General features: G+C 49.7%; 3 protein-coding genes across 6 annotated transcripts; all 3 read right to left on the bottom strand.

Annotated features, from left to right (window-relative positions):
• Window positions 1-458: 458 nt before the first annotated feature.
• LOC123356022 lies at window positions 459-26460 on the bottom strand. 3 transcript variants are annotated; one of them, XM_044998954.1, is made up of 4 exons: window positions 5493-5712; window positions 5327-5407; window positions 2849-3232; window positions 459-1141 (listed from the first exon to the last, which is right to left on the bottom strand). In XM_044998954.1, the coding sequence occupies exons 1-4, from the start codon at window positions 5522-5524 to the stop codon at window positions 754-756; spliced, it is 885 nt and encodes a 294-aa protein (XP_044854889.1). In that variant the 5' UTR covers window positions 5525-5712; the 3' UTR covers window positions 459-753. The 3 variants fall into 3 exon arrangements, with proteins under 3 accessions (XP_044854889.1, XP_044854891.1, XP_044854890.1); XM_044998956.1 differs by lacking the exons at window positions 5327-5407; window positions 5493-5712 and adding an exon at window positions 25247-26460; XM_044998955.1 differs by lacking the exon at window positions 5327-5407 and having other exon boundaries at window positions 5493-5711.
• LOC123356025 lies at window positions 8066-13361 on the bottom strand. Its single transcript, XM_044998959.1, has 3 exons — window positions 13237-13361; window positions 11081-11460; window positions 8066-8748 (listed from the first exon to the last, which is right to left on the bottom strand). The coding sequence occupies exons 2-3, from the start codon at window positions 11449-11451 to the stop codon at window positions 8370-8372; spliced, it is 750 nt and encodes a 249-aa protein (XP_044854894.1). The 5' UTR covers window positions 11452-11460; window positions 13237-13361; the 3' UTR covers window positions 8066-8369.
• LOC123356023 lies at window positions 17446-25356 on the bottom strand. 2 transcript variants are annotated; one of them, XM_044998957.1, is made up of 3 exons: window positions 25221-25356; window positions 20032-20421; window positions 17446-18118 (listed from the first exon to the last, which is right to left on the bottom strand). In XM_044998957.1, exons 2-3 carry the CDS (start codon window positions 20406-20408, stop codon window positions 17719-17721), a joined length of 777 nt encoding a protein of 258 aa, XP_044854892.1. In that variant the 5' UTR covers window positions 20409-20421; window positions 25221-25356; the 3' UTR covers window positions 17446-17718. The 2 variants fall into 2 exon arrangements, with proteins under 2 accessions (XP_044854892.1, XP_044854893.1); XM_044998958.1 differs by having other exon boundaries at window positions 20032-20416; window positions 25221-25327.
• Window positions 26461-27784: the final 1324 nt, after the last annotated feature.

Raw genomic sequence — 27784 nt, 5'->3', positions numbered from 1 at the left:
TCACAGACACACAGAGATGGGAAGGGTGGGAGAAACGTTTCAAACCAGCATCTAAGTACTTACAGGGCCCTACCCGCTGTAATATCCCAAACTGCAGAGGAGCTGTCCCCACCGAGCGGAGGGGAAGCATTATCATCTTCACTGGACAGATGGGAAACTGAGCCAAGGCAGGGAAAGTGACTTGCCTAAGGTCACATAGGAAAGTTGGTGGCACAGCTAGGAACTCAGTCCCGGTCTGAATCTCCATCCCATGATACCTACATCCCCCTTTGCCACCTTATTACCTATACCAGTACAGTGAAAGCAGTAAATCTTGTGTGTGCAGACAAGGCTTCAGAATATACAGTTGTGTGTGAAAGAGAAACAATCAAAGGTTTGGAGCCAACAGTTTAGATGCTTCTCTGAAATGAAGGGGAGAAAAATATATTCATAGAGTGTTTATTATATTGTCACAAAGAAGCGGTGAATACATTCTGCTGACTTCTTATTTTGCTGTTGTTTGCCTCAGTGGAACTGGCTAAATAGTAAGACAAATTATTTGCAAGTGATTTATTCAAGAAAAGTGAAAAGATTTGTCAGATAAATTATGTGTTGCAAATCATTAGTTCACATATTTAGTCACCAGGACACACACAACTGTTGTGTTGGCTCCTAAAGCAAATACTGGCAAAGCCCCATGGATTTATTAGGCTTATTCATTGAGATCGTCTTCTGCTGCTTGCTTATAATAATATCGAGAAGGAGAAAAGCATGTTACTGAAATTTGTAAACTTCTGTAGGTTTATTTTCTTGCCACATTCCATGGCTCTCCACGATCCAGGTGCAATGCAAAGGGGTGTTACACTGAGCCATCTGTTCATCCCTTTTCACCTTTATAGAATGGGTTGACATATCTACCATGCCCACTACATTACCGATGGATTTGTAGGAGGATAAATTCTTGGGGTTCACTTTATTAACGGTTTTTGTTTTTCCTGGATCAACTGCAACCCCGGAGTTGAAGTAGCTGTCTCTCACATAGCTCAGAATTCCTCCAGGACTCAGCACTTGGGCTAGCAGACCTTCCTGAACCACAACATTGATGACTTCTTCGGTTTTGTTGGTAACTTTAATGATGTAGCTGGATTTATCAGATACAAAACTGGATCAGAAAGGAAATGATTAGTGTGTCAGTCCTGCCAGCGGGAAGAGCACTTCAAAAGCTTCAGATTCATTAACAAAGTTTTCATGTACACGCTAACCCCTGTTCCTCCTGCACCTTACAACTCTCCAGAGAAAGCACCAAATAGAGACAAAATAGCAATGGACCAAAACTGGGACCTTGTATATGAACACATCATCTTCTCGTGGCCTCACGGTGAGCAACTCGGATCAGAAGTGGATCTAGAACTGAACCACCCTGATGTTGGAATGTGGCCTTGCAAAAACAAGCTAACTATATTATGTGGCACCAGAATCCAACCCTTCCATCCCATCCCATCCCTTGGTTTGCCCATAATAAGGAGGGGACAAAACACCCCCAGGTCCAGTAGTTTAGATAAAATTGAAGCAAGGTCCTAACAGTCTCCTGGGTTGGGGGTTGATTACGCCAAACGAAAGCTTAATGGACCAAGATTTGCAAAACCAAACCAGTCTCTTTAGTCCAGCTACACAGGTTAGGGGTCTGGCCAAGATTTACATGCGATTGTGAAGAACTGAGTGAAGACCGTTCCTTGCCTCCTTTCTGTACCATTCCATCATAGGAGAATAAAGATGACACTCAATGAATTAGGAGATTTTCCAGGGCACCAACGGTAGTTAGGTACCTAATTGCCAGTGAAAGTCTATGGGAATGGGGCACCTAACGGCCTTTGAAAAATATCTCCTTTGAAGTCCTTCACATCTAGAGCAAGTAAAACGAAATGGACCAAGATTTTCAAAACTAGAAGCCACAGTGAGGCACCTAATAAATGGCCTAAGTTTCAAAAGGTCTTGCCCACCGCACAGCTTCATGTGACCTCAGTGTGGCTTCACAGGATGGAATTTTTTTTAAAAAGCAAAGGAAATGACATACGGAAAGTGTGTAGGGTCTTAGAGGGACATTATTCAGGTTGCCACGTAATGCACAGAGAAGTTAGAAAATGGCAGAGTGAGGTTGCTTGTGCAACCTTAATTCAGCCCCTTGTGCGTATGCGTCATGGCAGCCTTTAACGATGTGATTCCCACTTATCCACAGGACTAGAGCTTCATTCAGTGCACAGAACAGACAGTGAATGAGGCGGAAAGTGTTAAGGCATTTGACTAGAAGCCGGGGAGCTGGGTTCTGTCCCTAGCTCTGTCTCAGACTTCCTCTGTGATGATGGGGAAGGCTGCTTGCACATGCCAAAGAGGGGGCCAAATTCAAATTGAAGAGGCAATAATAATTCTGGCATTTTCTGACTTGTAACCTTAATGTAGGATTTTCTGTATAATTAGTGATTATGAATGGATTTTTAAAAATTAGGTACAGTCAGGTTACCAGCATCGCCAATTCTCACAATTTGATTGCAAATCTCACGATATTTGGTATTTGTCTGAAAGCCCCAGCTCTTGGAATCATGTGATTACATGAGAAGCTCAGCTTTCATTTTGTTGTAAAAGCAGGTTTCTAGCTCTTATGGTTGCAGAGAAATACTTGAAAACATGAGCTGAATGAGACCTAAGGGCTGAGAGACCAAATGGCAAAGAAAAAGAACACATTTTATTTTTAAATTCATGATTCTTAAGCCAGTTCCATGATTTTATGGGGCTTGACTGATGGTTTTTTAAGATTTGAGGTTGGGGATTCTGGGTTACAGTGATATAATCTGAAGGAGAAAAATCAACTTACCCAAATGGTTTGCATATTGACAGATTATCTTCCCGGTAGATTTTGTCATCATCCACAATCCAGGTGCAATGCAGAGGAGTTTGACACACAGCCACCCACTCGTCATCCTCTCTGGTCACCTTAATGTAGTACCATTCTGCTCCTGTCAACCCAACTCCATAGGTAAAGATTTTTGTGATACCAACTTTGTTTACAACTGAGGTTTCCCCTGGTGAAACTCGCAGCTCGTCCTTAGTGAAAAATGACTTGAGGAGGTCATAGGTAGGCACGACCAGAGACTCACTCAATGAACGTAATACCGGATTGGTACTAACAACAACGGTGACACATCCCTTACTGTTGTTGGCAACTTGAATGACATAGCTTGACATTTTAGATGCTAAACTGGAGCACAAAAGAAAATCATTAGCGTGTCAGTCCTGGTGCCCCAAACCCTTGATTTTGATGAAGTCAAGAAGTTTCCTGGATTTAAAATAAAACTGTTTCTTATGACTAACCATGGGAACAAGCTACCAAGTGAAGCGGTAGATTCTCTATCTCCTGATGTCTTCAAATCCACACTGGCCACCTTTCTGGAAGCTGCTTCAGCCAAACAAGTTATTGGGCTCAACAGAGTGAGATGGGTGGGATGTAATGGCCTGCTCAATACAGGTGTCAGACTAGATGATCGAATGGTCTCTCTTGGCCTTAAAACCTATGAATCTATGGCTGATCTTGCATGGAGGAAATGCTCATGAGCACTTCCCCCTCTGGAAACATATTAAGTTTAATGTCCATTCTCATTGCATAATGAGAGGTGGAGTTGACCTTGGATCTCGATCGCATCCTAGCTTCTCTGGGAAATGGCCTGGCTTTCTGCCAGCTCTGAGTCGTAAGCCAGGCTGGCTTGTGAACAAATACAACTAGAACCCAGTGCTACAAATTCAGCCTGGAGGCTCTTTCTGGAAGATACCTTGAGAATCGCTGGGTGACGTTCTCTGGCCTGTGCTACGCAGGAGATCACAGATGATCTAATGGTCCCTCCTGGCCTTACAGTCAATGAGAAGTGACTGTTAGGTGCTACAAGATGGACAGACGACCAGAATTGTATCTGAGCAATGGGTGAGGGCCAGATCCTGGCGCTCTGACACTCGCATAATCCCCTTGAGTCCAGTGGCATGTGAGGGACATCTGAGGGGTGATGCCTGGGGGAAGGAGGGCAGGGCTGGCTGCACATCAGTGCAGGACGAGATTTAGCGCTGATCCCACCAACACTTACTCACCTGAGCAGCCCCATTTAAATCCCACTGACCCGAGTACAGGGTTCGAGAGTCTGAACCGACAGACCCAAACCTGATTCTGACTTGACTTCTGGCTTCACAGCTCTACACCCAGACCTGCCCCGGGTCCTGCCTCGCACGTGACACTCCTGCATTCGGCAGCGTGGTCACACCCACCTGCACTTCTGATACCAAGTCCGGCTGAGGCCGAGCGAGAGGGCTCTGTACCGGAGACACACTGCCGGTTAGAGGGAGGTGCAGCGGCCTGCAGGGCTATGAGTTCGAGGCTGGGCTCTTCCCATATCCTCTATTAATACTTCTGGGCCATTCACAGCCCTTTGTGCTAACCCAGCCCACTGCCCCCTGCCCACGGTACAGGATACTGAGCGGGGACACAGGTTACTGTGCGCAGCTAGGAACAGAACCCAGGTCTCTAACAGGACAGACCAAAGGTCATCTCCTGCACCACTCTGCCTTTCAGAATGAGCCTGACAAGTTGTGTGCGTGGCTAGGTTGCCTGTAACCACCATACCACTCTGCTCCCCTAGCCAGGAACAGAACCCAGGAGTCCCGACAGACAACACGGCAGAGCTGTCTCACAAACAGTCGTGTATCGCACTCGCAGAGTGCGTCTCCCCCCCCGCCATGGGGTGATCCACACACAGGGTAACAGCCGGCTTCTTCTGCCCGTCATTCCTGTAGCGCAAGTGGGAGAGGGGTCTTGCTATAGACCCGAAGATCCTGGGGTTAAATTCTGCCAATGACCCAGGCAGGGGAAAAATATCATGTGCTCGTGTAACTATGTCCCAACGGCCCCGCGGGGCTGAAACGAGGGTGCGTGTTACACTCCCAAGGGACAGGCTTTGCTGTCTTAGGAGAACCCCATTCCCAGAGTCCTGCCCTGTCTTTAGGGTGCTTCCCGCAGGCAGGGTCTCTGCCACCCTGCAGCTGCAGGAAGGGCACTCGGCACAGACCCACTCTGCCCACAGACCTTCCCGGGCAGCTCCATCGAGTGCCCCGCCCTGGGTTTTTAAAGGGGCAGCTCTGGTAGCTCAACATACATGGAGTAACCAAAATAAAGGGGAAAACAAAACAAACAGTGACTCAAATAACACCCGGCACTACTGCTACATTCACCGTTTCACCCCCTCACACCGTGTCTGGAGCACCGTTCATCCCAGTGTCCTCCCAGACGGCGGTTCTACCTCTAGATCATCACCTCAAGGTGCTTCCGTGGGATCTTTGCGCATGGAGCAGTTGCAGAATTAGCTCCAGGACTAACGGGCTGTTCTCCGCAGATCTGAAATGAAGACGTGCAGCAAACCTGTCGAGTAAGAAGGGTCATTCGTACATCACCACCTTGCTGAGGACTCTACTGGTTTTACCTTCCTGCAGCTTTCAGAAGTTCCGCTTCCATGTCTGGGATGAAGCAGCTACTGCAGCTCGGCTTTGTTTCCTAGGAAGGCAGTTGCTGAAGTGTAGTGAGAAGACGCTGCGTGAGCTGAACACTGGCTGGAAAGGGCTGAGGGGCAAAGAGTAAAACTCAAAGGTTAATGCTGCATCCAAGTTCGGAGAAATCACACGACTGGGGAAATTGAAAGTAAAACTCCACTGCCAGGAACATCCGTCTCCTTCCTGCGAGGAACAGGAGCACTGACCCTCCCAACACCCGTCCAGGAAACTGCTCATTGGCTCCAACACCTTCTGGAGATGATGAACCCGACTTGGCAGGGGAGATACCATCAGGGGAAGGAAAAACTTCCACACGCTCATGCTACCCTGACAGCCCTTTACACGGGGACCAACCCTCATGGCCCTGAGTTGGGATGAGAGAGTAACGCTCCCACCGTCCACCTTATCTACAGCTACCCCATGGTCTTGTGTACTGGCTCCAGCTCCCTCTAGGCTTAGCACTACCCATTGAAACGTAGCCTAGAAACAATTCCAGAGCCCTGCTCCAGACAGTCACAGACACACAGAGATGGGAAGGGCGGGAGAAACTTTTCAAACCAGCATCTAAGTACTTACAGGGCCCTACCCGCTGTAATATCCCAAACTGCAGAGGAGCTGTCCCCACCGAGCGGAGGGGAAGCATTATCATCTTCACTGGACAGATGGGAAGCTGAGCCAAGGTAGGGAAAGTGACTTGCCTAAGGTCACATAGGAAAGCACAGCCAGGAACTCAGTCCAGGTCTGAATCTCCATCCCATGATACCTACCTCCCCCTTTGCCACCTTATTACCTTTCCTGTGGTAGCACCTAGGAGCCACAGCCTTGGACCAGGACCCTGCTGTGCTCGGTGCTGTACAAACGCAGATGACACCTGCCCCAAGCAGCTTACAATCTCTTCTGGGAGCAAACCAGCCTGGCTCAAGCCTTTCCGAAGGGCTGAACGCCCATTAAATCCGACTTCAGCACAGGGATTAGACGCCCAAGTGCCCACAGACTGCAGGGCATTCGGGAACTCTCTCCTGGGCAGCTCCCTGGCCTGTAGCCGAGATCAAGAGACACAGTCTATGCTGCAGAGGCAATCAAAGTCTGAAGTGCCACATGGGTCAGACTGTTCCAGAGAGGGAGGGAGGAGGTGAGGCCAAGCCATGCTGCCCCCCGAACACCAAGCAGCAGGGCTGGCCAGCCCTGCGGGGGAGCACACGCTGTCCCTCTCCTAGGGGCAGCAGCTGCACTCTGGCCAGCTCCTGGCAGCGCTGTTCCTCCCATAGGCACAATGCCCCCTGCACTTCCTGTAGGGAGGCGTGGCCATGGCCCCATACCAGGGGCAGTTCCTACCAGGCAGACTCTGGCACTGACCTTGAGATTCACCCAAAACAATGGGATGGGCCTGATCCCACTGACGACAATGGAGCCGGCCAGGGCCTGAAGAACTGACTTGTCTCCTCTTCCTGCGGCCTGGTCCACATGCCACTTCTGACCCAATGTAACTGTTTTGGTTCAGGGTGTGATTTTTTTAGCAAAATAGTTAAATTAGCACAACCCCCACAGTGGGGGCAGTTATATTGGTATAGTGGTGTCCATAGATGCCGACTCCCTGGATGCTCCAGGGCTGGAACACCCACGGGGAAAAATTGGTGGTTGCTCAGCACCCACCGGCAGCTCCCCCCCTCCCAGCTCACGTCCACGTCCCCTCTGCCTCCTCTCCTGAGCGCGCCGCGTGCCTGCTTTCCCCCCTGGCTCCCAGCGCTTCGCTGCGAAACAGCTGTTTTGAGTGGCTGGGAGGGAGGGGGGAGAACACAGCGCGCTCAGGGAAGAGGTGGGGCCGGGATTTGGGGAAGAGGTCCAATAGGAGCAGGGAGGGGGCGGAGTTGGGGCAGGGACTTTGGGGAGGGGATTGGAATGGGGGCAGGGCAGGGGTGGGGAAAGGGTGGAGTCGGGGGGGGGGGCAGGAGCACCCACCGGTGCTGGGGAAAGTTGGCGCCTATAGTGGTGTCTCATACGCAGATAATGTATTTTCCTTCCATTATAGGAATAAGCTATATTGGTATAGGCACCACCAACTTTATACTGGTATAAGTGCATCCACACTGCGTGGAGACTCTACTGCTTTAAGCTATAGCAGTACAGTGAAAGCAGTAAATCTTGTGTGTGCAGACAAGGCTTCAGAATATGCACATATTCTCGCCCTATTCTTACAAACTGTGCATATGTGTGTGGGACAGAAATGATCAAAGGTTTGGAGCCAACAGTCTTTCTATAAGTCTATAATATAGAACTAAACTATTGTTGTATGTAAAGTAAATAAGGTTTTTAAAATGTTTAAGAAGCTTCATTTAAAATTAAATTAAAATACAGAGCCCCACGGATCGGTGGCCAGGACCCGGGCAGTGTGAGTTCCACTGAAAATCAGCTCGCGTGCCGCCTTCGGCACACGTGCCATAGGTTGCCTACCCCTGGTTTAGATGCTTCTCTGAAATAAAGAAGAGAAAAATATATTCATAGAACGTTTATTATATTGTCACAAAGAAGCGGTGAATACATTCTGCTGACTTCTTATTTTGCTGTTATTTGCCTCAGTGGAACTGGCTAAATAGTAAGACAAATTATTTGCAAGTGATTTATTCAAGAAAAGTGAAAAGATTTGTCAGATAAATTATGTGTTGCAAATCATTAGTTCACATATTTAGTCACCAGGACACACACAACTGTTGTGTTGGTTCCTAAAGCAAATACTGCCGAAGCCCCAGGGATTTATTAGGCTTATTCATTGGGGTCGTCTTCATAATAATATTGAGAAGGAGAAAAGCATGTTACTGAAATTTGTAAACTTCTGTAGGTTTATTTTCTTGCCACATTCCATGGCTCTCCACGATCCAGGTGCAATGCAAAGGGGTGTTACACTGAGCTATCTGTTCATCCCTTTTCACCTTTATAGAATGGGTTGACATGCCTGCTACATGAGCGATGGATTTGTAGGAGGATAAATTCTTGGGGTTCACTTTATTAATGGTTTTTGTTTTTCCTGGATCAACTGCAACGCCGGAGTTGAAGTAGCTGTCTCTCACATAGCTCAGAATTCCTCGATGACTCAGCACTTGGGTTAGCAGACCTTCCTGAACCACAACATTGATGACTTCTTCGGTTTTGTTGGTAACTTTAATGATGTAGCTGGATTTATCAGATACAAAACTGGATCAGAAAGGAAATGATTAGTGTGTCAGTCCTGCCAGCGGGAAGAGCACTTCAAAAGCTTCAGATTCATTAACAAAGTTTTCATGTACACGCTAACCCCTATTCCTCCTGCACCTTACAACTCTCCAGAGAAAGCAACAAATAGAGACACAATAGCAATGGACCAAAACTGGGACCTTGTATATGAACACATCATCTTCTCGTGGCCTCACGGTGAGCAACTCGGATCAGAAGTGGATCTAGAACTGAACCACCCTGATGTTGGAATGTGGCCTTGCAAAAACAAGCTAACTATATTATGTGGCACCAGAACCCAACTCTTCCATCCCATCCCATCCCCTGGTTTGCCCATAAGAGGAGACAAAACACCCCCAGGTCCGGTAGTTTAGATAAAATTGAAGCAAGGTCCTAACAGTCTCCGCGGATGGGGGTTGATTATGCCAAACGAAAGCTTAATGGACCAAGATTTGCAAAACCAAACCAGCCTCTTTAGTCCAGCTACACAGGTTAGGGGTCTGGCCAAGATTTACATGCGATTGTGAAGAACTGAGTGAAGACCGTTCCTTTCCTCCTTTCTGTATCGTTCCATCATAGGAGAACAAAGACGACACTCAATGAATTAGGAGATTTTCCAGGGCACCAATGGTAGTTAGGCACCTAATTGCCAGTGAAAGTCTATGGGAATGGGGCATCTAACGGCCTTTGAAAAAAATCTCCTTTTGAAGTCCTTCACATCTAGAGCAAGTAAAACGAAATGGACCAAGATTTTCAAAACTGGAAGCCACAGTGAGGCACCTAATAAATGGTCTAAGTTTCAAAAGGTCTTGCCCACCGCACAGCTTCATGTGACCTCAGTGTGGCTTCACAAGATGGAATTTTTTTAAAAAAGCAAAGGAAATGACATACGGAAATTGTGTAGGGTCTTAGAGGGACATTATTCAGGTTGCCAAGTCACGCCCACAGAAGTTAGAAAATGGCGGAGTGAGGTTGCTTGTGAAACCTTAATTCAGCCCCTTGTGCGTATGCATCATGGCAGCCTTTAATGATGTGATTCCCATTTATCCACAGGACTAGAGCTTCATTCACTGCACAGAACAGACAGTGAATGAGGCAGAAGTTGTAAAGAAAGGAAGTGGGTTAAGGCATTTGACTAGAAGCCAGGGAGCTGGGTTCTGTCCCTAGCTCTGTCTCAGACTTCCTCTGTGATGGTGGGGAAGGCTCGGTCATAATGCACATGCAAAAATGGGTCCAAATTCAGGTTGAACCAAATTAATTCTGGCATTCCTGACTTTTGAGTCCCTGACTTGTAACCTTAATGTAGGATTTTGTATATAATTAGTGACTAAAATGAATGGATTTTTTAAAATTACCATAGTCAGGTTACCAGTATCGCCAACTCTCACAATTTGGTTGCAAATCTCATGATATTTGGTATGTGTCTGAAAGACCCAGCTCTTGGAGTCATGTTATTACATGAGAATCTCAGCTTTCATTTTATTTTATTTCTAAAGTAAGTTTCTAGCTCTCATGGTTGCAGAGAAACACTTGAAAACATGAACCGAGTGAGACCTAAGGGTTGAGAGACCAAATGGCAAAGAAAAAGAACAGAACATTTTATTTTTAAATTCATGATAGTTAAGCCAGGTGCATGATTTCATGGGGCCTGACTGATAGGAGCATTGTCAACAGATCAAGAGAAGTGATTTTCTCCCTCTATTCAGCACTGGTGAGGCCACACCTGGAGTATTGTGTCCAGTTTTGGTCCCCCCACTACAGAAGGGTTGTGGACAAATTGGAGAGAGTCCAGTGGAGGGCAACGAAAATGATCAGGGGGCTGGAGCACATGACTTATGAGGAGAGGCTGAGGGAACTGGGATTGTTTAGTCTGCAGAAGAGAAGAGTGAGGGGGGATTTGATAGCAGCCTTCAGCTACCTGAAGGGGGGTTCCAAAGAGGATGGAGCTCGGCTGTTCTCAGTGGTAGCAGATGACAGAACAAGGAGCAATGGTCTCAAGTTGCAGTGGGGGAGGTCTAGGTTGGATATTAGAAAAAACTTTTTCACTAGAAGGGTGGTGAAGCACTGGAATGGGTTCCCTAGGGAGGTGGTGGAATCTCCTTCCTTAGAGGTTTTTAAGATCAGGCTTGACAAAGCCCTGGCTGGGATGATTTAGTTGGGGATTGGTCCTGCTTTGAGCAGGGGGTGGGACTAGATACCTCCTGAGGTCTCTTCCAACCCTGATATTCTATGATTGTATGGGTTTTTTTGAAGATTTGAGGGTGGGGATTCTGGGTTACAGTGATATAATCTGCAGGAGAAAAATCCAATTTACCTAAATGGTTTGCATATCGACGGTTTATCTTCCCGGTAGATTTTGTCATCATCCACAATCCAGGTGCAATGCAGAGGAGTTTGACACACAGCCACCCACTCATCATCCTCTCTGGTCACCGTAACGTAGTAGCATTCTGCTCCTGTCAACCCAACTCCATAGGTGAACATTTTCCAAATACCAACTTCGTTTACAACTGACGTTTCCCCTGGTGAAACTCTCCGCTCGCCTTTAGTGAAGAATGACTTGAGGAGCTCGTAGGTAGGCACGACCAGAGATGCACCCAATGATCGTAATACCGGATTGGTACTAACAACAACAGTGACATATCCCTTACTGTTGTTGGCAACTTGAATGACGTAGCTTGACATTTTAAGATGCTAAACTGGAGCAGAAAAGAAAATCATTAGCGTGTCAGTCCTGGTGCCCCAAACCCTTGATTTTGATGAAGTCAAGAAGTTTCCTAGATTTAAAATAAAACTGTTTCTTATGATTAACAATGGAAACAAGCTACCAAGGGAAGCAGTGGATTCTCGATCTCTTGATATCTTCAAATCCACACTGGCCACCTTTCTGGAAGCTGCTTCAGCCAAACAAGTTATTGGGCTCAACAGAGTGAGACGGGTGGGATGTAATGGCCTGCGCAATACAGGTGTCAGACTAGATGATCGAATGGTCTCTCTTGGCCTTAAAACCTATGAATCTATGGCTCATCTTGCATGGAGGAAATGCTCGTGAGCACTTCCCCCTCTGGAACCGTATTAGGTTTAATGTCCATTCTCATTGCATAATGAGGTGGAGTTGACCTTGGATCTCAGTAGCATCCTAGTTTCTCTGGGAAATGGCCTGGCTTTCTGCCAGCTCTGAGTCATAAGCCAGGCTGGCTTGTGAACAAATACAACTAGAACCCAGTGCTACAAATCCAACCTGGAGGCTCTTTCTGGAAGATACCTCGAGAATCGCTGGGTGACGTTCTCTGGCCTGTGCTACGCAGGAGATCACAGATGATCTAATGGTCCCTCCTGGCCTTACAGTCAATGAGAAGTGACTGTTAGGTGCTACAAGATGGACAGACGACCAGAATTGTATCTGAGCAATGGGTGAGGGCCAGATCCTGGCGCTCTGACAGTCGCATAATCCCCTTGAGTCCAGTGGCATGTGAGGGACGTCTGAGGGGTGATGCCTGGGGGAATGAGGGCAGGGCTGGCTGCACGTTAGTGCAGGACGAGATTTAGCGCTGATCCCACCAACACTTACTCACCTGAGCAGCCCCATTTAAATCCCACTGACCCGAGTACAGGGTTCGAGAGTCTGAACCGACAGACCCAAACCTGATTCTGACTTGACTTCTGGCTTCACAGCTCTACACCCAGACCTGCCCCGGGTCCTGCCTCGCACGTGACACTCCTGCATTCGGCAGCGTGGTCACACCCGCCTGCACTTCTGATACCAAGTCCGGCTGAGGCCGAGCGAGAGGGCTCTGTCCTGGAGACACACTGCAGGTTTGAGGGAGGTGTAGCAGCCTGCAAGGCTGCAAGTTCGAGGCTGGGCTCTTCCAATATCTTCTATTAATACTTCTGGGCCATTCACAGCTCTTCATGCTAACCCAGCCCATCACCCCCTGCTCACGGTACAGGATACTGAGCGGGGACAGTGCGCAGCTAGGAACAGAACCCAGGTCTCTAACAGGACAGACCAAAGCTCATCTCCTGCACCACTCTGCCTTTCAGAATAAGCGTGGCAAGTTGTGTGTGGGGCTAGGTTGCCTGTAACCACCATACCACTCTGCTGCCCTAGCCAGGAACAGAATCCAGGAGTCCCGACAGACAAGACAAAAAAATAAATAAAACAAAAAATACTAATGGAGATATCCTCTCTCCTAGAACTGGAAGGGACCTTGAAGGGTCATTGAGTTGAGTCCAGCCCCTGCCTTCACTAGCAGGACCAAATACTGATTTTGCCCCAGATCCCTAAGTGCCCCCCCTTGAGGATTGAACTTACAACCCTGGGTTTAGCAGGCCAATCCTCAAGCCACTGAGCTATCCCCCTGCTGACCAGCTTTCCTGTGGTGGCACCTAGGAGCCACAGCCTTGGACCAGGACCCCGCTGTGCTCGGTGCTGTACAAACGCAGATGACACCTGCCCCAAGCACTTACAATCTCTTCCGGGCAGGGCGGCGAGTCGTATGGGCCCGTGGTGCCCGGGCTCCAGCAATATTGAGGGCCGGGCGCCCAGCTCCACCAATGTTTGGGGCCAGGCCTCTCCCCCGTCCACCCACCTCCCCCGAACGTCCCCCTACCCCACTTGCTGCCCCCGCGCACCTCCCCCGGGACCCGGAGTGTCCCTGCATCTCCCCTGCAGCTCCACCCTGACTCCACTCTATTGGCTCCGGGTGTCAACTGCCGCCGCAGGGTCCTAGTGCCTCCCAACCACGAGTGGCGGGGCAGGCTGCCCTTCCCCCTCAGACCCTTCCCCTTTCCAGCGGGACCCTCCACCAGCACAGCCTCCCCCCGCCCCCCTCCGCAGGCTGGGCAAGGGGCAGCCCCATCCCCCACCCCCAGTGAGGCTACAGTGAGGGGCAGTAGCAGGGGAGGAGGCGCACGTGATGGCAGCCCCCTCCCCCCCCAGGGCACCCACCGCAGGGAAGGTGAGGGGGCTACCTGGACCTGAGAGGGGCCCTAGAAGCATGTGCAATGACAGTGGGGCGAGGCGAGTGTGCTGCTGGGGGGGGAGGGGAAGAGAAGGGGGCCCCTCCCCCAGAGCTCAATGCTGCCAGCGGAGAGAGGGTTGGGGGGAGTCCTCCTCTCTGGCCCCAGCCCCGGGGCAGCCTGCCTGCACCCCAAATTCATCCCCAGACCTGCCCCAGCCCAACCCTCTCCAACATCCCAAACCCTCATCCCCAGCTCCAGCCAGAGCCCTCACCCCCCCACACCCTGACCCTCTGCCCCAGCCGAGCCCCCTCCTGCATCATGAACCCCTCAGCCCCACCCCCACAGCCCTCACCCCACACCTCTGCCCTAGCCCTGAGCCCCTCCCACACCCCAAACCCCTCATCCCCAGCCACACCCCACAGCCCTCACCCCTCCACCCCCTCCCATCCCCAGACTCCCTCCCAGAGCCTGCACCCCTCCTGCATCCCAGTCCCCTTCCCCAGCCCAGGGCCTGCACCCCAGACCTCCCCCCCCCGAGCCTTAGGCAGGGCAGAGTTCTGGGGGGGCAGGTTATATTTCTACAAACCTGTCACCCCTGCTATCGGGAGCAAACCAGCCTGGCTCCAGCCTTCCCACAGGGCTGAACGCCCCTTAAATCCGACTTCAGCACAGGGATTAGACGCCCAAGTGCCCACAGGCAGGAGGCAGGAATACGCGACATATGCTGCAGCGGCGTGGGGCACCACTGGGTCTTAGTGTCCATCTTCCTGGCTTGCCAGTCCCTGTTCCGACCCTTCCTGCAGCCTCCCACAGCTGGCTGCTGCAGCCCGGTGAGTCTTCCTTGGGAGGGGATCTAGTAGTTAAAAATGAAACAGCCTCCAGCCTGCCAGACCTATTAGCACAACCTTGAAACTGTCAAAGAGCCATTCGAGGAGTAATGAAGCTGCTTAACGGGCATTTGCCAAAGCCCAGGGATCTACTGTCAAGTTTCTGAACTTACTGACAAACCCAGTTGTGCAGGACTGTCAGAGCTACTCAGACCATGTCAGTCTGCAGGACCTTCGCTTAAAATGTGCTTTAAAATCACAGCTCTAAAAAATCCTTGCATAGATTTTTAGATGCACAATTATCTTTAGCCTTAAATGCTTGGATCCTCTCTAGGGTGACCAGATGCCCTGACTGGGAATGGCTGAGCCATTACAAACACTGAGATCTCCCCTTGGAAGTATCCTCACACTTCTTATCAGACTGGCTGTACTGGGCTACCTTGATTATCACTTCAAAAGGTTCCCCCCCCCTTACTTAATTGGCCTCTTAGAGTTGGCTGGGCAACTCCCACCTTTTCCAGCTCTCTGTATGTGTGTGTATAGCTCCTCACTATAGGTTCCAGTCTATGCATCCGAAGAAGTGGGCTGTAGCCTACAAAAGCTTATGCTGAAATAAATTTGCTAGTCTCTAAGGTGCCACAAGTCCTCCTGTTCTTTTTGCAGATACAGACTAACACGGCTGCTACTCTGAAACCTGATTTTATGGGTCTTTTTCTTTTATATAGGCTCCTATTAATCCCCACTCCCTGTCCCGATTTTTCACATTTGCTGTCTGGTCACCCTAGGATCTTCAGTTTTTTAAATAAATCCTTCAAAAGACCCCCCACCCTTATCTAAAATACACATTTTAATTATTATAGTAAAAAAAAACTTGCTTCCAAAGTCTTCCTATCCGTCCCTTTCTCCCTTCACCAGCCCCATTGAAGAGAGCCCTTAAAGGGACAACACCCCGTCCTTCCAGATAGCTGGACAAAGTTTCTCTCTCTTTACTTCTGACTATCGGATGAACTAGTTTTAAGAGACCCCTCCAGCAAAATCAGTACCTTGGTAAGATATAAAATCCTTTGTTATGCCTAAAAATCTTTGGAAACATTTTTTAAAGTTGGTGAAATTTCATAAACATGTCTATTGTTCTGGAGATCACACACAGTAACTTAGTATTCCCTTTTTCTAAAAGCAATGAACATTGTTATAAATGCAGTAAACCTCTGTGACTGATTAATTTAATATAATGTCTTTGTTTCAGTGAGTTAAATACGTAGTAATCTGGCATGATTACTTTATGAAGGCTTAAGAGTACATTTAAAATATAAAATCAGCTGAGAAATACTGCTTAAGAAAATGTAAAACAGAAGAGCTGCATCATGTATTCCTTAATATTGAATGTTGTATTCCGCAAGACAGGTGACTCACCCTTACTACAAAGTTTTTGCAAATAAATCTGACAAACTTCAGGCCATATCAAAAAACCTGTGACTGACATTTTTTTATTCCCAAGTTTAGTGCTTTTAATTAGGTACCTTCTGCACGTCCATTCTGCCTGAGGGAGAGGGTACGGGGGTCTCTGCGGGGAACTGTGACTCTCCACCATGGGAGGCGGGCCGGGTGTCTCGTTATCCTTCGCTGCCTTGTCCCTCCCCCCTCGTCCCCCACGGGCTGCGAGCTCGGGCTGCCGTCAGGCATAGGGCACCAGTTTAATAATATTGTGTAGGGCCCCATAAATCCTAAGGACGGCCCTGGCTGCAGGGCATTCGGGAACTCTCTCCTGGGCAGCTCCCTGGCCTGTATCCGAGATCAAGAGAGACAGTCTACGCTGCAGAGGCAATCAAAGCCTGAAGTGCCACATGGGTCAGACCGTTCCAGAGAGGGAGGGAGGAGGTGAGGCCAAGCCATGCTGCCCCCCCAACACCAAGCAGCAGGGCTGCCCAGCCCTGCCGGGGGAGCACACGCTGTCCCTCTCCTAGGGGCAGCAGCTGCACTCAGGGCCAGCTCCTGGCAGCGTGAGGGAGGGAGGCGTGGCCGTGGCCCCATACCAGGGGCCGTTCCTACCAGGCAGCCTCTGGCGCTGACCTTGAGATTCACCCAAAACAATGGGATGGGCCTGAGCCCACTGACGATAATGGAGCCGGCCAGGGCCTGAAGAACTGACTTGTCTCCTCTTCCTGCGGCCTGGTCCACATGCCACTTTTGACCCAATGTAACCGTTTTGGTTCAGGGTGTGATTGTTTAGCAAAATAGTTAAAATCAGCACAACCCCCACAGTGGGGGCAGTCATATTGGTATAGTGGTGCCTCATACCCAGATAGTGAATTTCCCTTCCATTACAGGAATAAGCTATTTTGGTATAGGCACCACCAACTTTATACTGGTATAATTGCATCCAAACTGCGTGGGCGCTGTACTGCTTTAAGCTATACCAGTACAGTGAAAGCAGTAAATCTTGTGTGTGCAGACAAGGCTTCAGAATATAGAGTAATGTGTGAAAGAGAAACAATCATAGGTTTGGAGCCAACAGTTGCCAACCCCTGATCTAAACATTTCAGAAGTACGGCGCTGAGTCTTCATTCATTCACTCTAATTTAAGGTTTTGCATGCCAGTCATACATTTTACATCTTAGAAGGTCTCTTTCTATAACTCTATAATATATAACTACACTATTGTTGTATGTAAAGTAAATAAGGTTTTTAAAATGTTTAAGAAGCTTCATTTAAAATTAAATTAAAATGCAGAGCCCCCCGGACCGGTGGCCAGGACCCAGGCAGTGTGAGTGCCCCTGAAAATCAGCTCACGTGCCGCCTTCGGCCCCCGCGCCATAGGTTGCCTACCCCTGGTTTAGATTCTTCTCTGAAATAAAGAAGGGGAGAAAAATATATTCATAGAGAGTTTATTCAATTGTCACAAAGAAGCGGTGAATACGTTTGCCTCAGTGGAACTGGCTAAATAGTAAGACAAATTATTGCAAGTGATTTATTCAAAATTTGTCAGATAAATTATTTGTTGCAAATGATTAGTTCACATATTTAGTCACCAGGACACACACAACTGTTGTGTTGGCTCCTAAAGCAAATATTGGCAAAGCCCCATGGATTTATAAGGCGTATTCATTGGGGTCGTCGTCTTCTCGATATTTTTATAAGCAAGCAGCAGGAGAAAAGCATGTTATTGAAATTTGTAAACTTCTGTAGGTTTATTTTCTTGCCACATTCCATGGCTCTCCACGATCCAGGTGCAATGCAAAGGGGTGTTACACTGAGTGATCTGTTTATCCCTTTTCCTGAACACCTTTATAGAATAGGTTGACATATCTACCATGCCTGCAACATCAGCAATGGATTTGTAGGAGGATAAATTCTTGGGGTTTACTTTATGAATAGTTTTTGTTTTTCCTGGACAAACTGTAACCCCTGACGTGAAGTAACTGTCACTCACATGGCTTGAAATTGCTAGTAGACCATTGCTCAGCACTCGGAATAGCAGATCTTCATGAACCACAACCCTGATGACTTCCTTGGTTTTGTTGGTAACTTTAATGATGTAGCTGGATTTATCAGGTACAAAACTGGATCAGAAAGGAAATGATTAGTGTCAGTCCTGCCAGCAGGAAAAGTGCTTCGAAAGTGTCAGATTCATTAGCAAAGTTTTCATGCACACGCTAACCCCCTCCCTGCCTTACATCTCCCCAGAAAAAGGGCCCAACAGAATAGCAATGGGCAAAACTGGGACCTTGTATACGAACCAACCTTCTTCCCCTGGTCTCACGCTGAGCGACTCAGGTCAAAAGGAAATCTAGAACTGAACCACCCCGATGTTTGTTTTTGCAAGGCCACACTCAATCTAACGACATTGTGTGGTACCCAGAACCCAGCCTCTCCATCCCATCCCCTGGTTTGCCCATTATAAGGATGGGACAAAAGCAGAGACTTTTACTGAACACCACCAGATCTGGTAGTTTAGATAAAATTGACGCAAGGACCTAACAATCTCCTGGGTTGAGGGTTGATTATGTCAAAAGAAAAGTTTAATGCAGAGGTTTTCAAAGTGGGCACGTGAGCGGGTACAGGAAAGATCCCGTAACGGTGGGCAACACATTTTATTAAGTAAGATTTGGCAAGCTAATCATAGGTCTGTTATGACCCGGTTTCTGATGGGGGTACATGGTAGACTACAGTGTTTGGGTGTACGCAGCCTAAAAAGCTTGAAAACCACTGGGTTAATGGATCAAGATTTGCAAAACCAAACCAGCCTCTTTAGTCCAGCTACACAGGTTAGGGGTCTGGCCAAGATTTACATGCGACTGTGAAGAACTGAGCGAAGACTGTTCCTTGCCTCCTTTCTGTACCGTTCCATCATAGGAGAACAAAGACGTCACTCAATGAATTAGGAGACTTTCAAGGGCACCAATGGTAGTTAGGCACCTAACTGCCAGTGAAAGTCTATGGGAATGGGGCACTTAACGGCCTTTGAAAAAAATCTCCTTTGAAGTCCTTTACATCTAGAGCAAGTAAAACAAAATGGACCAAGATTCCCAAAACCAGAAGCCACAGTGAGGCACCTAATAAATGGCCTAAGTTTCAAAAGGTCTTGCCCACCGCACAGCTTCATGTGACCTCAGTGTGGCTTCATGGGATGGAATTTTTAAAAAAGCAAAGGAAATGACATACGGAAAGTGTTCCATTAGAGGGACTTCATTCAGGTTGCCAAGTCACGCCCACAGAAGTTAGAAAATGGCAGAGTGAGGTTGCTTGTGCAACCTTAATTCCGCCCCTTGTGCGTATGCATCATGGCAGCCTTTAATGATGTGATTCCCATTTATCCACAGGACTAGAGCTTCATTCAGTGCACAGAACAGACAGTGAATGAGGCGAAAGCTGTAAAGAAAGGAAGTGGGTTAAGGCATTTGACTAGAAGCCAGGGAGCTGGGTTCTGTCCCTAGCTCTGTCTCAGACTTCCTCTGTGACGGTGAGGAAGGCTCAGTCATAATGCACATGCAAAGAGGGGGTGTAATTCAGATTGAAGAGGCAATAATAATTCTGGCATTTTCTGACTTGTAACCTCAATGTAGGATTTTCTGTATAATTAGTGATTATGAATGGATTTTTAAAAATTAGGGACAGTCAGGTTACCAGCATCGCCAACTCTCACAATTTGGTTGCAAATCTCATGATATTTGGTATTTGTCTGAAAGCCCCAGCTCTTGGAGTCATGTTATTACATGAGAATCTCAGCTTTCATTTTGTTTTGAAAGTAAGTTTCTAGCTCTTATGGTTGCAGAGAAACACTTGAAAACATGAACCGAGTGAGCCCTAAGGGCTGAAACCAAATGGCAAAGAAAAAGAGCAGAACATTTCATTTTCATCATGATTGTTAAGCCAGTTGCATGATTTCATGGGGTCTGACTGGTGGTTTTTGAAGATTTCAGGTTGGGGATTCTGGGTTACAGTGATATAATCTGAAGGAGAAAAATCAATTTACCTAAATGGTTTGCATATCGACAGGTTATCTTCCCGGTAGATTTTGTCATCATCGACAATCCAGGTGCAATGCAGAGGAGTTTGACACACAGCCACCCACTCATCATCCTCTCTGGTCACCGTAACGTAGTAGCATTCTGCTCCTGTCAACCCAACTCCATAGGTGAAGATTTTCCAGATACCAACTTTGTTTACAACTGAGGTTTCCCCTGGTGAAACTCGCAGCTCGTCTTTAGTGAAGAATGACTTGAGGAGCTCGTAGGCAGGGATGGTCACAACCAGAGAATTGCCCAACAGTTGTAAAACCGGATTGGTACTAACAGCAACAGCGACAGATCCCTTACTGTTGTTGGCAACCTGAATGACGTAGCTTGACATTTTAGATGCTAAACTGGAGCAGAAAAGAAAATCATTAGCGTGTCAGTCCTGGTGCCCCAAACCCTTGATTTTGATGAAGTCAAGTAGTTTTCTGGATTTAAAATAAAACGGTTTCTTATGATTACAATGGAAACAAGCTACCAAGGGAAGTGGTGGATTCTCGATCTCTTGATGTCTTCAGATCCACACTGGCCACCTTTCTGGAAGCTGCTTTAGCCAAAAAAGTGTAACCCCCAAGGAGATGACCTAGATTCCTGGGGCTCTGTCTGCCGGCAGCTCAGGGAGGGGCACTGTCCCTGCTAGGGAGGGGAAGCCAAGGCACACTCAGACATAGGCGGCAGGTTCGTATAATTTTTGGTGGGGCCCAAAATGGTGGTCCCCCTCCCCCCCCGCTCTCACCCTGTAAGCTGATATAAAATGAAGCTACAATGCGTCAGCACCACAAGATTACAAGGGTCAATTAAAAGTGGAAAGTCAGAAGCAGCACTTGCCTGCTTCAATATACGGTATTAAATTTTGTTGCACCTGTTGTGACAAAGTGGGAATGTTCTTAATGTTTTCTCTGAATACTGTGTGGGTGCCTCAGTTTCCCCTGCAAAGTGCCAACTGACGGTGTTGGGGACAAAGAGATCAGGTGGCCTCCTTGTCCGGAAGAGACACAGAGGCCAGAGGAGGGAGTGTCAGTTTGGAGCTGGCTGGGGAAATCGGGAGAGGCCCAGAACTTGGGTCTGGGCTCCCCACCCCCCAAGATGGACCTGACTGAGGGGTCCTGTTTTCTGTACCTACAAGCTCTGTTTTAGACTGTATCCCTGTCATCTAATAAACCTTCTGTTTTACTGTCTGGCTGAGAGTCACATCTGACTGCGGAATTGGGGTGCAGGGACCTCTGGTTGCCCCAGGACCTGCCTGGGCAGACTCGCTGCGGACAGTGCATGGTGTGGAAGGGCTGAATGCTCCGAGGTCAGACCCAGGAAGGTGTAAGCTTCTTGCCCTGGAGACAGTCTGCTCAGAGAGAGGAGGCTCCCCCAGAGTCCTGACTGGCTTTGTATGGAGTTGTTCCAAAGCATCCCAGCATCCCCTTCCACACCATGCGCTTCCCGGAAGTCTGCACAGGCACTGACACTCCCTCCTCCGGCCTTTGTCTCTTTTCCAGGCATTAGGAGGCCACCTGATCTCTTTGTTCTCCAACACCTTCAGTTGGCACCTTGCAGGAGAGTGGCCCAGGCCATCAGTTGCCTGGAGGCAGGGTTGCAGCCATTCTCTGTGCAGACGGCATCACACTGGCCCTCTAGGGCTTTACAACAATCACACCCCCTTATCCCACCATCTAGAGCCTTAAGAAATGCATTGGGGAAACTGAGGCACCCAGACAGTATTCAGAGAAAACACCTGTATACGACCAGTTACATACTTTGAAGGGTGTAAAATAATCAAATATTGTGCTAAATACAATGATACTCCAAACTGACCACCAAATTTAAGTTGCATGTTTTTCCCCTCAGGTGAGGATTCTGGGGTGGGGCTGGGGATGAGGGGTTCACAGTGCAGGAGAGTGCTCGGTGCTGGGGGTGCAGGCTTTGGGGTGAGGCAGGGCTGAGGATGAGGAACTTGGGGTGCAGACAGGCTGCCCCAGGGCTAGGGCCAGAGAGGATTCCCCATCACCACCACTGGCAGCAGCAAGCTCCAGGGGAGGGACCCCTCCTCCCCCCCGCCAGCACACTCACTCTGCACCACAGTCACTGCACATGCTCCTAGGGCCCCTCTCAGGTCCAGAAAGCTCACTCCCGTCCCCTATGATGGGTACTAGGGGGTGGGGGGGGGTTGCCATCACAGGTGGCCTTCCATGTTGCTGCCCCTCACCATAACTTCACTGTGGATGGGGCTGCCCCTTGCCCAGCATGGGGCAGAAGTGGGGTAGGCAGGGTGGTGGCTGGCTATGGGACGGGGGAGCAGGGTGTCATAAAATTCACCCAAGCCCCAGCTGCTCAGGTCTAGGAAGCCTCCCTCTCCCATCCCTCCTGTGGCGGGTGGGTTGGTGGGTGCTGGGGGAGGGGGCATTGCCTTCACATGTGGCTTCCTGCCTCCCCTGTGCAGCCTGCTGTGCCTCACTGGGGGTAGGAGTAGGGGCTGGGACTGGGGCTGGGGGGGAATCATAGGGTCAAACACTCACGGAAGCCCCAGCAGCTGCTAAGGTGAGTGATGTCTGTCTCCTGGCCCGTTTGTGTCTCCTCCAGGTAGGGGCAGGAGAGGGGAGGCCCCCTCCCCTCCCCCTCCTGAGTGCTTCAGCAGTAGTTAGCATTCCTCTTATGCTAATGCTGCAGCCCTTAGGCTACGGCAGCAGCAGCAAAGGAGAGAGAGACGCGCTGTGCGCTCTCTTCACATTCAGGCAGGGAAGCTCCGGGGAGGGGGGAAAATCTAGCTCCAAATATTGGTGGAGCAGAGCCCCTGATTATGAATATTCCTGGGGCTTTAGCTCCAAGAGCCCATATAAGTTGGCGCCCATGCACTCGGAGTCTGCCCGGCAACCATTAGGGAGTGAGATGCCCCCTCCCAGGTTGCTCAGGAAAGGGGAGAAGCCATTTTGGAGTCAGTCTGGAGCCAGCCAGGGCAAGGGCAGGACTAGCTGTGTGGGGAGCAGGGGAGTCCCAGGCCTGCATGCAGGGTTCCCCCTGAGAACTGGCCTCTACGGACCTGAAAGCAAGATCCCTCCGCTGGGTTTTCCCCTCTCCCCTGGTGAGTCCCAGTTTGTAGAGTTTTGCTGGGAAACTTTCCCCAGCCAGGCTGAGTTCCCCCTCGAGCTCCCTAGAGGAGCCCAGTCCCCACACGGTCAGCTCTGCTCTGGCTGCTAGTCCAGGGCTGCTGGGGGTGTGTCTGGATGCTGGGCTGGGAGACGACAGTTTGGATGCTAGTGTAGTTGTGTAACTTGCACCTTGAGCCCTGCACCCCTTTGTGGGGAGGGGAAACCCTGGGACCGAAGCAGCCTGACTCCTGCCTGACGAGGATCCCGGCCAGCAGAGATCAGCCCCTCTGCAGTGACCGAGGCGTCCAGAGTCAGCTCTGACCCTGAGGATCATTCATGGAGTTTGTGAGGGCACCAGCTTTTAGTCAGTCAGTCGGGGAACTTGTTTTGGGGACCCCCTGCTCCCCGAACGGTGTCCTCAAGCCAGGGAGTGAGGCTTTGGGGATTTTATAACCTGCTGCGTATTACACCCGCCCTGTGGAGGGACTTACCACCTCCTCCCACTTGTGAGTCCTTTGGGCTCTACTGAACCCCGTCAGCCACACGGCTAAACCACGGGAGAGAAGATCTCGTGGTCATCGGTCATCAAGGGCCCCAACAAGGTACGTGTACCAACGCGACACTGATCTTACATCTGCTACATCAAGTCACGTGACTGGGGAAAGTCACGGGTATTAGCAGCGTGGGCACCGGTGACCCCTAACAATAGTGTTACCCATTATGTTATATTTGTCTCCTGTTTCATATAATTATTGTGTTGAATATATTGTATGTGTTTGTGTTATTTCTTGGGAGTCTCCACGTATCTGGCAAGTAAGTGGGGGTTCCCCTGTGGGTAGAATTTTCCTCCTAAACTGCCCTGGTGACCCTGCCAGGAAGGAGTGAGGGGGGTGGAGGCACCGCTGAATAAATTCATATGGAAAAATAAAGAAGATGCACCCTGCTGAGTGGGTGGGAGGATCCAGAAGAACCCAGACCTGTCCATCAAAACATGTAAGCAGATTGGCATTAAAGACTGTAACCAGATTACATCAAGTAGCCAGAACAAAGGAGAAAACAAACAAAACCAGCCTGAACTACTGCTCCATTCACCGTTTCACACCGTGTCTAGAGCCACGTTCATTCCAGCGTCCTCCCAGACAGAGAATTCTGCCTTTTCCGCACTTTTGGGTTTAACATTCTTCTAACATAAGAACGGTTGTACCGGGTCAGACCAAAGGTCCATCTAGCCCAGTATCCTGTCTGCCGACAGTGGCCAATGCCAGGTGCCCCAGAGGGAGTGAACCTAACAGGCAATGATCAAGTGATCTCTCTCCTGCCATCCATCTCCATCCTCTGACAAACAGAGGCTAGGGACACCATTCCTTACCATCCTGGCTAATAGCCATTTATGGACTTAACCTCCATGAATTTATCCAGTTCCCTTTTAAACGCTGTTATAGTCCTAGCCCTCACAACCTCCTCAGGCAAGGAGTTCCACAAGTTGACTGTGCGCTTCATGAAGAAGAACTTCCTTTTATTTGTTTAAAACCTGCTGCCTATTAAGTTACTTTGAGATGTACTATACACATGGACCTTCTCATCAATTAGCACTAATTAGGGGACTGTTTCAGCACATTGCTAATGGGCTGCAGAGCCATTTACTGGTCTGAATCCAGCCCAGTAGGGACTGAACATTGTTCCCCTCTACTGGAGCTGTGGTGGCATCCATGAGATGAGTTTGGTGGGTCTCAGCTCCAGCTCCCACATTCCACACTCAGCACCAGGCTGTGCACTAAGGGGCGGGCTCAGCAGAGTCTATGATCTGCCTGGGCCTTGGCCACTGATCTGCCCCCTCAGGCATCTAGAGTGAGAATCCAGATCACACGGCCTCGTCCTACAACTGCTTGAACCCTGTATAAATATCATAGAGAGCGGATATTCTACTGCTAGACCCTCAAGGTGCTTCCATGGGATCTTTGTGTATGGAGCAGTTGCAGAATTAGCTCCAGGACTAACGGGCTGTTCTCCGCAGATCTGAAATGAAGACGTGCAGCAAACCTGTCGAGTAAGAAGGGTCACTCATACATCACCTTGCTGAGGACTCTACAGGTTTTACCTTCCTGCAGTTTTCAGAAGTTCCGGTTCCGTGGCTGGGATGAAGCAGCTACTGCAGCTCGGCTTTGTTTCCTAGGAAGGCAGTTGCTGAAGTGTAGTGAGAAGACGCTGCGTGAGCTGAACACTGGCTGGAAAGGGCTGGGAGGCAAGAAGTGAAACTCAATCCAAGTTCGGAGAAATCACACGACTGGGGAAATTGAAAGTAAAACTCCACTGCCAGGAACGTCCGTCTCCTTCCTGCAAGGAACAGGAGCACTGACCGCCCCCCAGCTAGGAAACTCTGCTGATTGGCTCCAACACGTCCTGGAGATAATGAACCCAACTTGGAAGAGGGAAGGAACAAACATCCCCACACATGCGCCCCCGACAGCTCCTTACATGGGGCCCAACCCCCGTGGCCCCAAGTTGGGATGGGGAGAGGAAAGCACCCGCCGTCCGCCTTATCTACAGCTACCAGGGCACCATTTCAGAACTGGGCAGGCCGGAGGGGACAACATTATCCGTGATTCCAGGGGCTACTTAGGCACCTGAGATACCTTAAAAAAAAAAATCAGGTTTTTTTGGCAGATCATTTAGAAATGAGCTGCTAGGAGCCCTGTATCTCATTCCTGTATAAAGAAAATTAACTAAATATTAGAGCTGACCTCTGTGCTGCTTTTCATGCTGTCGTCCTTCTCCATCGCCCGGGACCGATTGCTGGAGTCTCCGAGAACTGGCTGCCTTGGTTTTACTCCCATCTATCAGACGCCTCTTGTTTTGCAGCAGACACAGATGCCCTCAGAGTCCCCCACGGACTTCCTGTCTGACCCCAGGCCAGTGCCTCAGGGACAGAGATTCAAAGGTTTTTAGGCACCCAAGATGCAGCTAGGAATCTAGTGGGATTTACAAAGCACTGAACCTTCTAGGCACTTTTTAAAATCTCACTAGGTGCCTAAATCCCTTTGAAAATCTGGCCTTTAGTCTGCGTGTGCCTCAGTGGCCCATCTGTACAATGGGGATAACAGGCCTGCTCTAGAAAGGCTGGGAGGAGAAATTGGTTAGACATTGCGAGGGGCTCAGATACTCCAGGGATAAGGCACATGCTGTTCCTTCCCTTGGTTATGGCCCCTTCTTTTTAACAGCTCCCTCTTTTCAGAGTTCCCTGCCTTCTGTCTTCAAACCCGCGCTGGCACCGCCCTTGGGATTCCTGCTTTACAGGCTCATCTAAGGGTACGTCTACACTGCAAAGTTGTCGACAAAACTTTGCGTCGACAAAACTTTAAAAAGCCCCTCCCCCCCCGGCCAAAGACAAAAGTTTTGCCGACGCAAGTGGCAGTGTGAATGCGGCTGTATCGGAAGGAGCGCGCTCCTGCTGACAAAGCTAATGGAACGGGAAGTATTTTGTCAGCAAAAGTACCGACAGAGCGTTTACGGACATGCTGACGTTTTGCAACAAGGCTGCGTCGACACAGCCTTGTCGCTAAAAGCTGCATGGCATAGACGAGCCACCAGGCCTTTCTTACCTGAATCACTCTGCCTCTGCGTGTAAACACACTGCTGACTCCTGCCCCAGGGGCACAAGCTGGGAGCAGCACCTCGCCTCTGCAGAGCTCACACTCCACACTCAAGCTGTGCTCAGACACTCTGGAGGGGCAGAAGCTCCCCCCCTCCCCGCCCCCCAAATGACAGCTACCGCCCCAGGCTTAGCACTGCCTGTCTGAGCAGTGCCCCTACATGGAGCTCGAGTCACCCGACCCTGTAGAGTCTGAGGCAGGCAGGTGCAAAACCTGCCCCATGCCGAGCTTCCCCAGAGCAGGGGGCATCCTGTCTGCCTGCGTACAGGAGCCTCTGCAGGGCACAGGACAATCAAAGCCGGGAAACACAGGACGGGCCCAAAGGGAAGATCCCTGGGGCGGGTGCCGCTCCCACGAGTCCAAGTGGTGGCTGGAGAGCAAAGCTCGAGCCCTTGCTGGCATGGCCGGCGTGGGTCCAGGAAAGGAGGTGGGGAAGCGAGAGACACGCTGACCCTCCACCACTCAGGCTGGAGGCTGCATCCTGGCCCCATCAGAGCTCAGGCTGGGAGGCATCTACTCAGCCTGTCCCTGGCCGTGGGGTGTGAGGCACAGGGCCACCCAGGAATCTGCGCTGCCCACGAACCCGTCCATCAGACCCCAGCTCATTTCCCCGGCCCCCCTCCACAGGGAGCAGGAAAGTCCTGTCCCAGAATGCACCTGTGAAGCCTGTTCCCTTGCACAGGGTCTCCAAGACGACTGTGGCTTGCACAGCTGGCTCATGCCTTTCTGCTCCTGGGGGGCCTGGCACAGGCATACGGGGCACCCCGGGATGTGGCTCTGAACCCAGCATGGACAGTGCAGCTTTCCGGGTGATCTCCTCTCCCATCAACTGCACAGACAGGTGCATGGCTGGTTAGGGCCTGGGCCTGAAGGGAGCTCAGCTCTCCTTGGAGTCAGTGGGTGTAAGGATGTAAATACCATTACAAAACGGTTACAAATATTTCATTTAAACAGTTCACCAATTAAGCAGCTGGGGCCGCTCTGGC

This window comes from Mauremys mutica, chromosome 24, assembly GCF_020497125.1.
Source record: "Mauremys mutica isolate MM-2020 ecotype Southern chromosome 24, ASM2049712v1, whole genome shotgun sequence".
Classification (NCBI taxonomy): domain Eukaryota; kingdom Metazoa; phylum Chordata; order Testudines; family Geoemydidae; genus Mauremys; species Mauremys mutica.
This window is presented reverse-complemented; position numbering and strand designations above follow the sequence as displayed.